The sequence below is a fragment of the Cyrtonyx montezumae genome, unplaced genomic scaffold, assembly GCF_038088225.1.
Source record: "Cyrtonyx montezumae isolate F1298 unplaced genomic scaffold, pur_monq_1.0 scaffold_5, whole genome shotgun sequence".
Taxonomy (NCBI): domain Eukaryota; kingdom Metazoa; phylum Chordata; class Aves; order Galliformes; family Odontophoridae; genus Cyrtonyx; species Cyrtonyx montezumae.
In genome coordinates, this window is record NW_027072056.1 from 4,434,964 (window position 1) to 4,447,330 (window position 12,367).

Here is a 12,367-nt window from a genome sequence, read left to right on the forward strand (position 1 = left end):
GCTGGGTCAGTTGCTCATAGGAGGAGATCCAGTCGGTCGGACAGGACCTGCCTGGCACGAATCCGTGCTGGCTGGGCCTGATCCCCTGGTTGTCCTGCACATGCCATGTGATCTCACTCAACATGACCTGCTCGCTAGCACTGAGGTCAGGCAGACACCTCTGTAGTTCCCCAGATCCTCCTTATGACCCTTCTTGTAGGTGGGTGTCACATTAGCAGTCTCCAGTCATCTGGGACCTCCCCATCTGACCAGAACTGCTGATAGATGATGGAAAGCAGCTTGGCAATCGCCTCACCAGCTCCCTCAGCATCCCATTGGCCCCACAGACTTGGGTCAGCCCAGGTGGGGCAGCAGGCTGCAGTTTCCTCATGAACATTGGGTTTTATTCTGCTCCCCACTCCTGCCTTCCAAGTCAGGGGGATGAGTACCTTGACGGTAACCAGCCTGACTATTAAAGGCAGATGTAAAGAAGGTATCACCCCGCACACGGCTGACAGAGCCCTGCGTGGGGCACTGCATCCCACAGCTACCCCACAAGGACAGTGCTGAGCACACTGCACTGCTGGTGGCACATTAACAGGACAGGAGGCGGTGGGGGCAGAGTCCAGCGGTCAGTGTCCGCGGGGCCGTGGGCAGGGGATGCATCGCACCGCAGCGCTGTCGATATCTGCCATTGCTCTCCTGCGGGCTTGCAGCACAGCTGGCTGCACCATGGCTGCCACCACTCCTCGTGTCCCCCCACCCCATGGGCTGCTGCGGCCGCTGGCCGTGCCCCACCGGCTGCTGCTGGGGCCGGGACCCAGCAACGTCCCCCCCCGGGTGCTGGCAGCTGGTGGCCTGCAGATCCTGGGCCACATGCACCCCGAGGTGCTGCAGGTGAGTGGCTCTGCCCTGGCCTCCCATCCCCTCCCTGCATCACCAGGCTGACGGCGGTGCTGGTCCCCACCTCAGGTGATGGATGAGATTAAGGCAGGCATCCAGTACGCCTTCCAGACACAGAACCGGCTCACGTTGGCCGTCAGCGGCACGGGGCACTGTGCCATGGAGGCTGCCCTCGTCAACCTGCTGGAAGGCGGTGACACCGTGCTGGTGGGCATCAATGGCATCTGGGGACAGCGTGCTGCCAACATTGCCAGGAGGCTGGGTACGGCTGCTTCTGTGCGGGGTGACGGCGTGCTGCTCCCACCCAGGTGGTGGGAAACAGAGCAGAGAGCTCGGGGTTTGTGGGGTGGTTAAACCCTTAGGGCGGTTTATGGCAGACTCCTGGTTAACGTGTGCCCAAACCTCTCCATCCCTCTGCACGCTCCCTCCCAGGAGCCAAAGTCTGTGAGATGCTGAAGCCTCCAGGAGAGTACTTCACCCTGCGGGATATCCAAGAGGTGTGTGCCACCTGAAGGGCATCGGGACTGAGCACCCCGTGGGTGCTCACCTCCCTGTTCCCACCCAGGGCTTGGCACAGCACAAACCCTCGGTGCTCTTCATCACCCACGGCGAGTCCTCCACAGGGGTCCTGCAGCCGCTGGAGGGGCTGGGCGAGCTGTGCCACCGGTCAGTGAGTGTGGGGACCCCACAAGGGCTGGGCTGCAGGGTGCTGTGGGGCTGAGCTCTGTCCCTTTCCAGGCACGGCTGCTTGCTGCTCGTGGATGCTGTGGCATCACTCGGGGGAGCGCCCATCCTCATGGACCAGCAGGGTGAGAGCCACGGTGCTAGCATGGCACAGGGGTCCCTGCGTGCCCCCAAGCCAGCACCTGTGGTGTGCACCCCGTGTTTCCCACTGGCAGTGGGGCTCAGAGTCCTGCTCAGTGCCCTTGGTCCCTCTCATGCAGAAATTGATGTACTGTACACGGGGTCCCAGAAAGTCCTCAGTGCCCCCCCCGGCAGCTCTCCCATCTCATTCAGTGAGCGAGCAAGGTAAGGGCAACCCTGTCCTGGTGGGGCTGAGGGCACAGGCATCTGCAGGACCCCCTGCTTGGCCACATCCCCTGGATGCGATGCCCATCCTGTGCTCGCTTTGGGCTCCATGCTCTGGGGCCAGCAGTGGGTACAGGGCTTTCCCTTCCCTGGGGCAGGATTGAGCCCTGTGTTCCACCAGGGAGAAGATGCTGAGGAGGAGGACGAAGCCCCCATCCTTCTATCTGGACATGGGCTGTCTGGGGAGCTACTGGAGCTGCGATGGCGAGCCACGCATGTGAGGGCAGGCTGTACCCACACAGGCGGCTGTGGCTGTCTCACCACACACCTAAACCTAACCTCCCTTGTCCCCAAAGCCCTCCATCTTATCCAGTTGCTCTGTTCCTTTTGCAATTCTTCTTCTTGGCCCCCAAAGAGTCCCTTTGTCCCAGCTTTACATACCTGCTAAGCTCCTCTCCCTGGGGACTGTGGGATCTGTCACTGCTCCCCACCTTGCAGAGCCATGTGCCTGCCCCAGGGGCTTGCAGGGGCTGAACCTGCCCTGTGGCCCCTTGGGTTTTTCAGGTACCACCACACGGTGCCCATCAGCAGCATCTTCTGCTTGCGAGAGGCCTTGGCTGTGCTGGCGGAGCGGGTGAGCCAGGCATAGGAATGGCTGAGCTGGGCCATGACTGTGTTACAGCAGGATCTGGGGAGCAGAGGGAGCTCAGCTGTCCCCAGCAGTGGTGACATGGGACATTCAGGCACAGAATGTCTATTCTGTACCACCAGGGCCTGGAGAACTCATGGGAGCAGCATCGAGTTGTCTGCGCCCAGCTGTGCCGTGGGCTGCAGGATTTGGGGCTGAAGCTCTATGTGAAGGAGGAGGTGAGTGCAGGAGCTGGGCACAGCCCCACGCAGCTCAGAGCTTCCCTGGTGCTGGAGAGAGACCTCGATTTGGGGAAGCAGACAGGAGCTGCAGCTCTCAGCCCATCCCTTTCCTCCCCAGGCGGCACGACTGCCCACCATCACCACCGTCAAGGTGCCTGAGGGCTACGACTGGAAGGAGATCACAGCCTATCTGATGGATAAACACAGCATTGAGATCTCTGGTGGCCTGGGCCCCACAGCAGGCAAGGTGGGCAGCATGCTCTCCATCCCTGAGCCCGCACGTGGCTGCGGCCATCAGCAGTGCACCCTGCAACTAAGACAGGGCTGGCACATCCTGCAGCCTGCTGCAACACTCCTTGCACATAACTGAGTAGCTGCACACGTAATTAATTAGTAGGGTAACATAACTTTATTGTGACGGAGAGGAAATGAGGGTTAAATAGGAGCAGACCAGGATGTGCACACGTGTGCACGTACTGCTCTGTCCCAAGCGAGGCCCAAAGGAGGGTGCTGCAGGGGGAACCCTCCCTTCTCCTCCAGGTGCTGCGCATCGGCCTCATGGGCCACAATGCTACCCAGGACAACGTGGACCGCCTGCTGCAGGCCCTGAGTGATGCCCTGCAGCACTGCCAGCACAGCAGGCTGTGAGTGCGATCCTCTGCCTCCTGGGAGCAGCGGCACAGAGGTGGCCAACAGCCTTCCTCCCCTCCCCAGTGCCCCGCTCCCCATCCTGCCTGGCGCTGGGGCTCGGCAGCCCCATGTACTCAGGGGGTGGGGGCAGGATCCAGCTGCAGACCCCCTCTCCTCCCGTCCCTTCCTTCACCATCACCACCCCCTGTGTGTTGCAGACATGTGCTGCTCCCCAGTACCACCTTTCCTGAATAAAGCCACACTGCTCCATGCTGCTTCCCGACCCTGTGGCTTGCCTGGACTCGCCGAGATCCAAGAAAAAAGGTGCAGCTGCAAAGTCCCAGCACAGGGAGAGAGGCAGAGCTGGGCTGGTTCCTGCCAATCTTTGAGGCAGAAAGGTTTCTTCCCTTCCCAACACAGCTCCCCACAGCCTGGGTTCCCCTTGCCCTGTGGTGAGCACAGGAGTGGCAGTGAGTCCTGCTCAGCTCCGCACCGGGATGTCTTTGTGGAGCTTGGTGTAGAGCCGGGACATGGCTGAGCGGCGTGAGCCATCCTGGATCTGGTACACCTGCAGCTAAGCAGAGACATGGGAGGTGAGAGAGGGGACCCACTGCAGCACTCCCAGCATCACAGTGCCACTGCGGGGCACAGCAGGGCAGGCAGCATGTAATAGCCCAGAGCAGGAGGTTTTGGGACAAACCCTGTGCTGCCCAGCCAATGTTGGGCACTGCTGGAGCTCTTCCCTGTGTCTGAGGGAACAGTCGAGTACAGAGCCAAGGGGTGTCAGCATTCCCTCTCAGTTACCTGGCTGAGCAGGACGTCAAAATAGGCCGTGTCCCAGTATGCCCCGTCCTTGGCAGGGAGTTGCAGGAGGGCTCGGAGGGCTGGGTCTGCCTGCACGCCATCCACATGTGTTGGGGGGCCGAAGTGGAAGCGGAGGAAGCGTGCAGGGTCCCATGCAAAGGCCTCCACCTTGGGGTAGAGTGAGGCCAGGTGGTGTGGATCCCCCTGGAAGAGGTTCTGCTCTGGGTGCAGGAAGTGGGGCAGGCGCTGCGTGGCCAGGCAGCGCAGAAGGACCACCAGCAGCCTGTAGACAGAGCCCTCCAGGTCCTGCCAGTCCTCAGGTGAGGGGAACAGTTCCGTGCTCCACAGCAGCACCATCTGCACAGGGGGAAAATGGAGTGCAGGCTAAGCCTGGGGGAGCCCCGTGTACCTTCACATCCGCAGGACCACTCTGCAGCCAGCTGCAGTGCACAGCCCGGCATCACCCCTGCCTGTCCTCACGTTCTCATCCTGAGCCTTTCCTCTGCTCCTATAGAGATCACAGCTTGGAGCATCTCTGAAAGGATGAGCACGGGTTAACCACAGGTGTGAAATACTAACATGCTCCAGCTGCCTCAGCACCGTGTTGGGAAGGGCCCGTCCTGTCCATGAGCAGCAGGAGGCACGTACAGCCCAGCACCGACCTCTGTGTGCCCAGCCAGGCATGCAGGGAGAAGCTGCCCCTTGTGCTGGGGCCCCAAGGCTGATTGCATCCGTGTGACAGCAGCAATGTGCCGGGGCTGCTGCCTTTGCTCCCTCATCAGCGGGAGAGGAGTTTTGAGGCTCCAGCCAAGCAGAAAACCTGAGCAAAATCCTGCGCTCAGCCTGCATTTCTGCAGAAGCCCACAGGAGGTGCTTTGTGAAGGATAAATATGCACTGGGCTTTTTTTCTTTTTTTTTTTTTTCTTTCCTTAAACGTCAAAGAACACGACATGAAATAAAACCTGTTGGATTCGGGTTGCTTTGGGCTGGGTCTGAGTTCTCCACCTCCGCCCTGGCAGAGCGCACTGTGATTGCGACACCGGTGCCGTCCCCATCTGGCGTGGGCCCAAAGTGCCAAAAACAGGTTGGGTGGGGAGAGAGGGCCTCGTCAGAGCCAAAAATGGGCACCTCTCATCACACCGGGGTGCAGGACGATGCATGGCAACATGCTGGTACAGCCCGTCCCTCCCACACGTGGCTGTGGTCCCTCTGGCTGTTTGGGATGTTGCTCCCTCCTGCAGAGCCCCATGGGCAGGACCTACCTTCAGGTGGTTGAAGGTGAGGCCGTCCCTCCCGTCCTCTTCCCTCCAGTCCTGGCTGCGGAGCTGCTCCAGCAGGCGCAGGCTGTCCAGCCGGGGTCCCGGCAGCGTGTCCACGGCCCAGAGCAGCTTCAGGATGGGGAGGTGGGAAGATAGCCTGGGGAGGAAGCAGCAAGCTGCTGGGGGAGGCTACAGACAGTGCTTCAGCCCACTGCAGCATCCTGGTCCCACCTCTGCTGAGCAGAGGACGTGCAGGGTGCAGGCAGCTCCTGCCTTCCCAGCAGGGACAAGGGTGGGGTGCACCAGGGCTGTGCTCCTCCACACACCAGCCCCACCTGGGTTAGACAACCAGTGTGAGCCCAAAATAAGCCTGGGCTGGTCCAGCTGGATGCTCGGCCCCTCCTTGGGGCTGGGTGCAGGGTATATGTCACCGTGACCTCTCCCGGTTCCACTATCAGGAACCCAACTTGTATGCAAAGCTCTAGAACAAACCCTACCATTGTGTATCTGCTGCATGCCAGGGCTGCTCACCTCCAGCAGTGGTTGGAGGCTGGGACAAAGTGAGCATCTCTGGTGGCCTTCTGGAGGGTGCCCTCGGGGAAGCCGTGGTCGTGCTGCCTCCCATCCATCCCCGGGTGCTCCTGCCGCCTCCTGACCACCGGGACCACATCAAAGCGGATGGTCCTCCAGCCACCACGCACCAGCAGGGACAGCTCCAGGGCATCTTCCTTCAGGTTCTCAGCACTGAGGTCACCTGGTGACACACGAGGAGGTGAGGAGGTCATGCAGCTGGTCCCGCAGGCTGTGTGCTGCAGCACCCGTGGGCCCATCCCACCCTGCTCCATTCAGCCCTTCCCAGTGCTGCGGTTTGGCTGCAGTTCCTCAGCAAACGCCATCTCCAAACCACACCAGGGTAATTTTTGGGATGGGGGAGCAACCATGTGGGTACAGCATGTTGGGAGCTGGGAGGGGTGGGGGTAAGGCAGACGGAGAAGTACGCACCTGGCTGCAGCAGGGAGCGGCGCTGGCACTGCACGATGGCCGACACAAGGAGCTCTTTCAGGTGCTGCAGGACTTTGCCCGGTGCCAGGCATCGTACCTGCTCCATCCCACCAGTCCAGCTGGTCCAGTCCCCCACGCCAGTCACAGCAGAGGGCACCTCGAGGCTGCAGGCACCCAGGTGTCCGTGTCCCGTGCTCGTAGTGTCCGTGGGCTGGCACGGCCGCACCCGCAGGGCATCGCCATCGATGCGCAGTGGCACCTCCACGACAACGGCGTCCTCGGAGGCGCAGAGCACGAACTCGAAGGCTTCAAGGTTCCTGGAGTAGTCCACCAGGAAACGGGGCTCCTCGGCGTGGATGTGCTCCAGCAAGGTCAGCAGGATATCCTCGGCTTGCTGGAAGTGCTGCACCCGCTGCCCCTGGCGGGATGCGACCACCTCCAGGCAGCTGCGCCAGCGGCACCCGCCCGCTGCCATGGCTGGGGCTGCACTGCTGAGAGCTCAGTGCTCCGTGGGAGGGAGGGCGGGGAGGGAGCAGGCTCTGGGCGGGGGGAACCCCAGCTGAGGAGTGGCACCAGGGCGAGAGCTAAGGCGAGCCAAGGGCAGGGCAGCGGCTGGAGATTGGGCTGCACCATCATCGCCTCTGCCGCCCTGGGATGGGTCAGTGTGGAGAAGGGGAGGATTAGGGGAGACCTCATCGCTCTGCAGTTCCCTGAGAGGAGGTGGTGGTGAAGTGGGTCGGCCTCTGCTCTCAGGTGACAGTGATGGGGTGAGAGGTGATGGCCTTGAGTTGTACCAGGGGAGGATCAGGTTGGATATTATGGGAAGCTTATCCTCAGAATGAGCAGTGAGGCACTGCACAGCTGCACACAAAGGAGGTGGAGTCACCATCCCGGGAGGTTTTCCAGAGCTTTGGAGATGTGGCACTGAGAGATGTGGGCAGTGGGCATAGTGGGGTGGGTTGTGATCAGACCTGGGGATATGTGGGGTCTTTAATAACCTCAATGATTCTCTGATCACCGCTGTGGCTCAGCAGGACTCCAGCTCATAGCAGGAGTCCGAAATGCATGGGCTGTAGGTTCCCCTCCAACCCAACCGTTCTATGATTCCATAAGGTGAGCTCAGATCCTCCACCTTCCCGAAGTGTCTCATGATCCTTTAGGAGAGGCTTTTCTAGGCAGGAGCATGCAGCAGAGCAGACTGATAGGGAATCCTTGGGCTGCTATGGAGCATGGCTGCAGCTAGGGCTGCCCAGGGGCACGATGGAGCTGTGCAGAAGGAGCAGGCATGCTTGCACTGCAGCATCTGCTGCAATCCACCCAGAAAGCCCTTGGGAGGACACAGATAGGGGCAGACTGGCTGCTGTTCTAGCCCGCAGTGCATGCCCAGGAGCAGCAGGGATGCACAGGGTCAGTGCTCAAGAGGGGGATGCGTACAGGAAGGATAACATATAAAATACATAAAAGGATAAGAAGAAGGATAACAAAATACAAAGGGGGATGCGTACAGGAAGGATAACCCCAACACAAAGCAGAGTGAGGATCTGAGGCCAGAAGAAGTCTGCAGATCACTGACGTCAAAGGGTGCTCGGGAACCAAATGCAACTACATCAAAAAAGGCCTGCCCTGGATCCCCGTCATGACCCTCCCTGCCTGCAGCCTCCTGCCAAGCTCCCCAGAAGCCACACACAGGGCCTTCAGACAGCCACCAGCCCTCTGCACTCGCCATGGATGTGGGCCCACATCTCAGGAAGAACTTCCAGCCCTTGCAGCAAAGCTGCAGACGGACAGAAATCCTTGCAAGGGCCACTCCATACACACGGGTGGGAGGCACAGCCTCCTGCTGCTACCAGAGGGATGGGTACTCAGGGCAGAGCAAGCAAGAGGCTCCAGCTTAGCACAGAAACACTTGAGTTGAGCCATCAGGAAAAATTTCCTAACCGTAAGGTCAGTTAGAGCATGGAATAATCTCCTCGGGGAAGTGCTGGAATGGCCATTGCTGGAGCAGTGCGTGCTTGGTCTAGACGAGTCACCCGGGACGCTCGCAGGGAACGGCTCAGCGCTGGCAGAGGGGCTGGGCTGGATGAGGTAATAGGTCGTTTTCCATCTCTGCATTTTATGGTTCTACGAATTTTCACTCCATTAGAAACAGGAGAAAGAAAAAATAAAATAAAATAATGAGGGAGGGCAAGAGAGAGAGAGAGGAAAAAACCCAGCAGTGTGGGGATAGCTGGCATGGCACCTCCTGGCTGTAGCATCGCCTGGTGCGGCTCAGCACCGCCCAGCTGCCCCTGCACTGTGCAGAGTGCGGCCGTTCCACCACGGAGGGAATGGGGTGGCTGTGCATTTTTGGGGACCTGAGTGACAAGGAGGATGGGACGTGGAAGGTTTGCCTTGCCCTGCCCCGCAGCCTGAAGCCGGCATCTCTGCATCGCTCGCTGCTGCGACGTGGGGCTGGGGGGCCCACCACCTGCCCCCAGCCTCATGTCATGCTCCCGCAGTGAGGATGGAGGCCATGCGGAGGCCAAGCAGCTCCCAGCGGCCCCGGCTGCCTCCCGTGTGCCCCAGGGAGGCAGGAGTCAGCCCAGAGCAGAACGGCCCCGCGCAGAAAGGCCGGCACTGGGGTGGGGGGAGAGGGAACCAGGGGACTTAGAGAGGAAGGGAGAGTAATTTAACATGACAGGCTGTTTATTTTGGCAAAAATGGTCTCCTTTCAACGGATTTCAAAGCCCAGCCCTGGGGCTGGGGGGGGGGACCACACAGAGCAGGGGTCAGGGGGGCTCGATGGGGCGCCAGGCTGGGTTCAGTGTGCGGGGGGCAGAGAGAGGACCAGGGGGACAGCACGAGCAGAGGAACAGAAGGAAATCCTAGCGGCGCCAGCACCAGTATGCTTATCGCGGGGAGCCGGGGGGGGGTCACAGCTTTAGGAAGGCTCAGGAGCAGGGCAGCTCCCGAGCACATGTGCCCTCATGGGTGCACCGACGTGTGCGTGGGTGCCATGCTGCGTGCCCTCAGAGACAGCCCAGGAAGGTGCTCGCACACTGGGCACAGGCACGGGCACCACTTGCTGCCACATGGGCACCGGTGCACACCCGCGCTCTCGCACACGTGCTGGCTCGCACGCACACGCGCACGTTCACACGCTCCCCCGGCCCCGGCTCCTTCCTGCGGGCCAGGGCTCAGCTGGAGTCTTGGCTCCCCCGGTGCAATTTCAAAAGAGGCTGTTTATAAAAAAAAAAAAAAAAAAAAAAAAGCTAGTAAAGAAATAATTATTATAATCACATTAAGGGATTGGCTGTAAAAGCCCTGCGAGAGCACAGGGCTGAGCGGGAGGGAGCGGGGCTGTTCATGCAGGGAGCGTGGGGGTGGGGGGCTTTTCCTGCATTTTGCTTATTTTTTTTTTCAGTCCCAATCCAGCCGCCCCCCCCCCCCTTCCCCCCTCCTCCCCTTTATCCTGGGAAATGAAAACAATTTATTTAATGATGGATCATCCCTTTCTCTGGTCACTGACCTCCTGGGCTCATTTCTGCTGAGCTCGGCGGAAAACGACAGGCTCGTTGTGGATCCCATCTGCGGGTGGGGGAAGGGAGGGGGGAGCTTGGCCTTCCCAAAAACACAGCCCCGGGGAGCGGGCTGGGGGTGGCTCTGTGCAGCATCAGCACTTTTCCATGCCCATGGGATCAGGGGATGGACACAGGGCTGGGGCCATCCCGAGCCCATCCTGCTCCCCTTCTGCCCTTCCTGGGCCATGTCCTGTTGCTCCTAACGTGGTTCTTGTAAAAATGCGTAAATATTTACACAAGAATAATTTAAAAAACATGCTCTGTCAAATAATCAAAGCACCAGCACATCCGAAGGGCTTTTGGCCCCATCGGGATCTCCGTTAGCGATGCTGGAGGTGCTTGTGGGCTGCGGGATGCTGACGCTGAGTGAGCGCATCTCTTTGTTGCTGTGTGGAAAAGTGTCACTCTGTGGGTCTGCAGGATAAGGATCATTTTCTGCCACTACTTTGGTGGGCACTGGGCACCAGCATGGCTTGGGTGATGGTGTTCAGCCCCTGCCTTGCTCCCACCTCCTCTTTGGAGGTGCCCAGAGCCTGAACCCCACCGTCCTCTCTCATGCAATGACCCCAGACTCAGGGCAGGGAGATGGAGCGTTCTCAGGAGCAGCACCGTGAGCAAACCCTGCACCTAGCAGAGCCCCCAGTGCCTCCAGCTGCGGGGTTTGTTTCCTTCCCTGCAGGACCCTGGGGATGGAGGAAAAGCCCGACCCAGGCCCCGAGCAGCTCTGTGTACTGCGGGGCGTGCAGGGAGACCTGGGGAGCTGTTAAAGATGCAGAGCCTGCCGAGTCCCAGTGCATTTGGGTGGAGGGGCCAGCAGGTCAGCACGAAAGCGCTCGTATTAAATTCAAGCACATGGTTTGGATTTCGCTCTCCTCCTCTGCTACAGCTAATTAGGCCAAGTCCAGAGAGTGTCCCCGCTGATCCCCAACACATGTGTGACACCGGTGGTCCCTGCGAGCCCTGTCCCCAGGCAGGGAGGGACTGCCATGTGGCCTTGGGACATGCGTGTGTACACACGTGTGTGCGTGTGCATGGGGAGGAGTGGGGACTGGGGGAGAGGGGGCGAGGAAGAGCTTATGTTTTAATGAAGTTTTGAACTCATTATCTGGCCCGCTTTCAAAGAATGCAAGAACGCTAATCATGCACATGAATGCGTGTGGTGGGAAGTGGCTGGAGGAGGGCCAAGAATACCGAGGTTACTGCAACACACATCCCGTGCTCCCGCGCCCCGAGTACCGTTCTGCCCGGCCGGGCACAGCAGAGCTGCTGTGCTGCCATGGAGTCCTGGGGCACCTGGTCACCGTGGGCTGGCCAAGCACCAGTGGTTGGTGGCCTGAAGGATGGCAGCAAGCAGAAGGAAATGGCTCATGGCGGCATTCGGTGGACCCGCTCTGCTCTGTGCACGAGAACGTGGCTTTGGCCAACTCCAAGCAGAAGGGTGACCCCAGGACCTGCTTCTGTTCCCAGCCTGGTGTGCAGCACTGTTGAGCCCCGTGGCTCTCAGCAAAGCTGGGGTGAGTGTGGAGGCTCCTGGCCTCGTGCTGGGGGCTGACAAAGGAGAGGAGCACCCCAAATGCATTGCTGTAGCCACTGCAGGGGAGGGAAAGAGGCATTTTGGAAAGGCAGCACCAAGAGTGCAGGCAGATGCTGCGGGAAAGGGCTCTTTTCCCTGCTCTCCTCCCCAGCACTGAGCCCGGCTTCACACTGTGTCCAGCTTCTGACCCAGAGGAAATCGCTCCGAGCTGTGGCCAACAGCTGTTTTCCTGCCTCGGTTCCTGCTTTCAATTTAGTGTCCCGAATTCCGACAGCACGACAAGGACATCGCCACATCCCAGAGCCCATTCATACTCCAGGATGGGAACCCCACTCCTCACGGGATGCTCTGTGCAGGGATGCTCCAGTGGGCACATGGGGTGCTCTGGCTGAAGGGGACCACATCATCGGGGTGCGGGGTGCTTCGGGGTCCCCAGAAGCCTGCATGGGGAGCGGGGACACAGAGCAACCTCGAGGGTAGGATGTGACCCAGGTGCAGGCAGGAGTAGGGCCAACTTGGGGGGGTGGGGCAGCGGTGGGGCTGGGGGCTGCAGGGTGCCCCCGCATCGCCGTGTCCTGTGGGCTGGGGAAAGGAGAGCAGCCTTAATGCCTTCCAGAAGATCAGCTGCTAGTGGCCAGGGAGGGTAATTCGTATCAAACTCATAAACCCTTTATTAGTGTCTCAGGGGGGAAATCCGGATGTGGCCGTTTATTTATTTTGGATTTCGCCTTTTTTTTTTTTTTTTCCCTCTCTTTTCCTTTTAACGTTGTCTTCCAGGAGATTTTTAAAGGGACAGG

At 59.9% G+C, this 12,367-nt stretch overlaps 2 protein-coding genes across 2 annotated transcripts; one reads left to right on the top strand and one right to left on the bottom strand.

Moving 5' to 3' along the window:
• Positions 1–639: 639 nt before the first annotated feature.
• Positions 640–3,695, top strand: AGXT (alanine--glyoxylate aminotransferase). The gene is made up of 11 exons (XM_065748042.1): positions 640–876; positions 952–1,144; positions 1,315–1,379; positions 1,448–1,548; positions 1,621–1,691; positions 1,827–1,911; positions 2,093–2,188; positions 2,476–2,545; positions 2,683–2,778; positions 2,900–3,028; positions 3,322–3,695. Exons 1-11 carry the CDS (start codon positions 640–642, stop codon positions 3,427–3,429), a joined length of 1,251 nt encoding a protein of 416 aa, XP_065604114.1. The 3' UTR covers positions 3,430–3,695.
• Positions 3,696–3,787: 92 nt separating this feature from the next.
• On the bottom strand, positions 3,788–6,917 carry MAB21L4 (mab-21 like 4). The gene is made up of 5 exons (XM_065748043.1): positions 6,477–6,917; positions 6,006–6,228; positions 5,478–5,631; positions 4,216–4,572; positions 3,788–3,985 (listed from the first exon to the last, which is right to left on the bottom strand). Exons 1-5 carry the CDS (start codon positions 6,580–6,582, stop codon positions 3,893–3,895), a joined length of 933 nt encoding a protein of 310 aa, XP_065604115.1. The 5' UTR covers positions 6,583–6,917; the 3' UTR covers positions 3,788–3,892.
• Between the last annotated feature and the right edge of the window lie 5,450 nt (positions 6,918–12,367).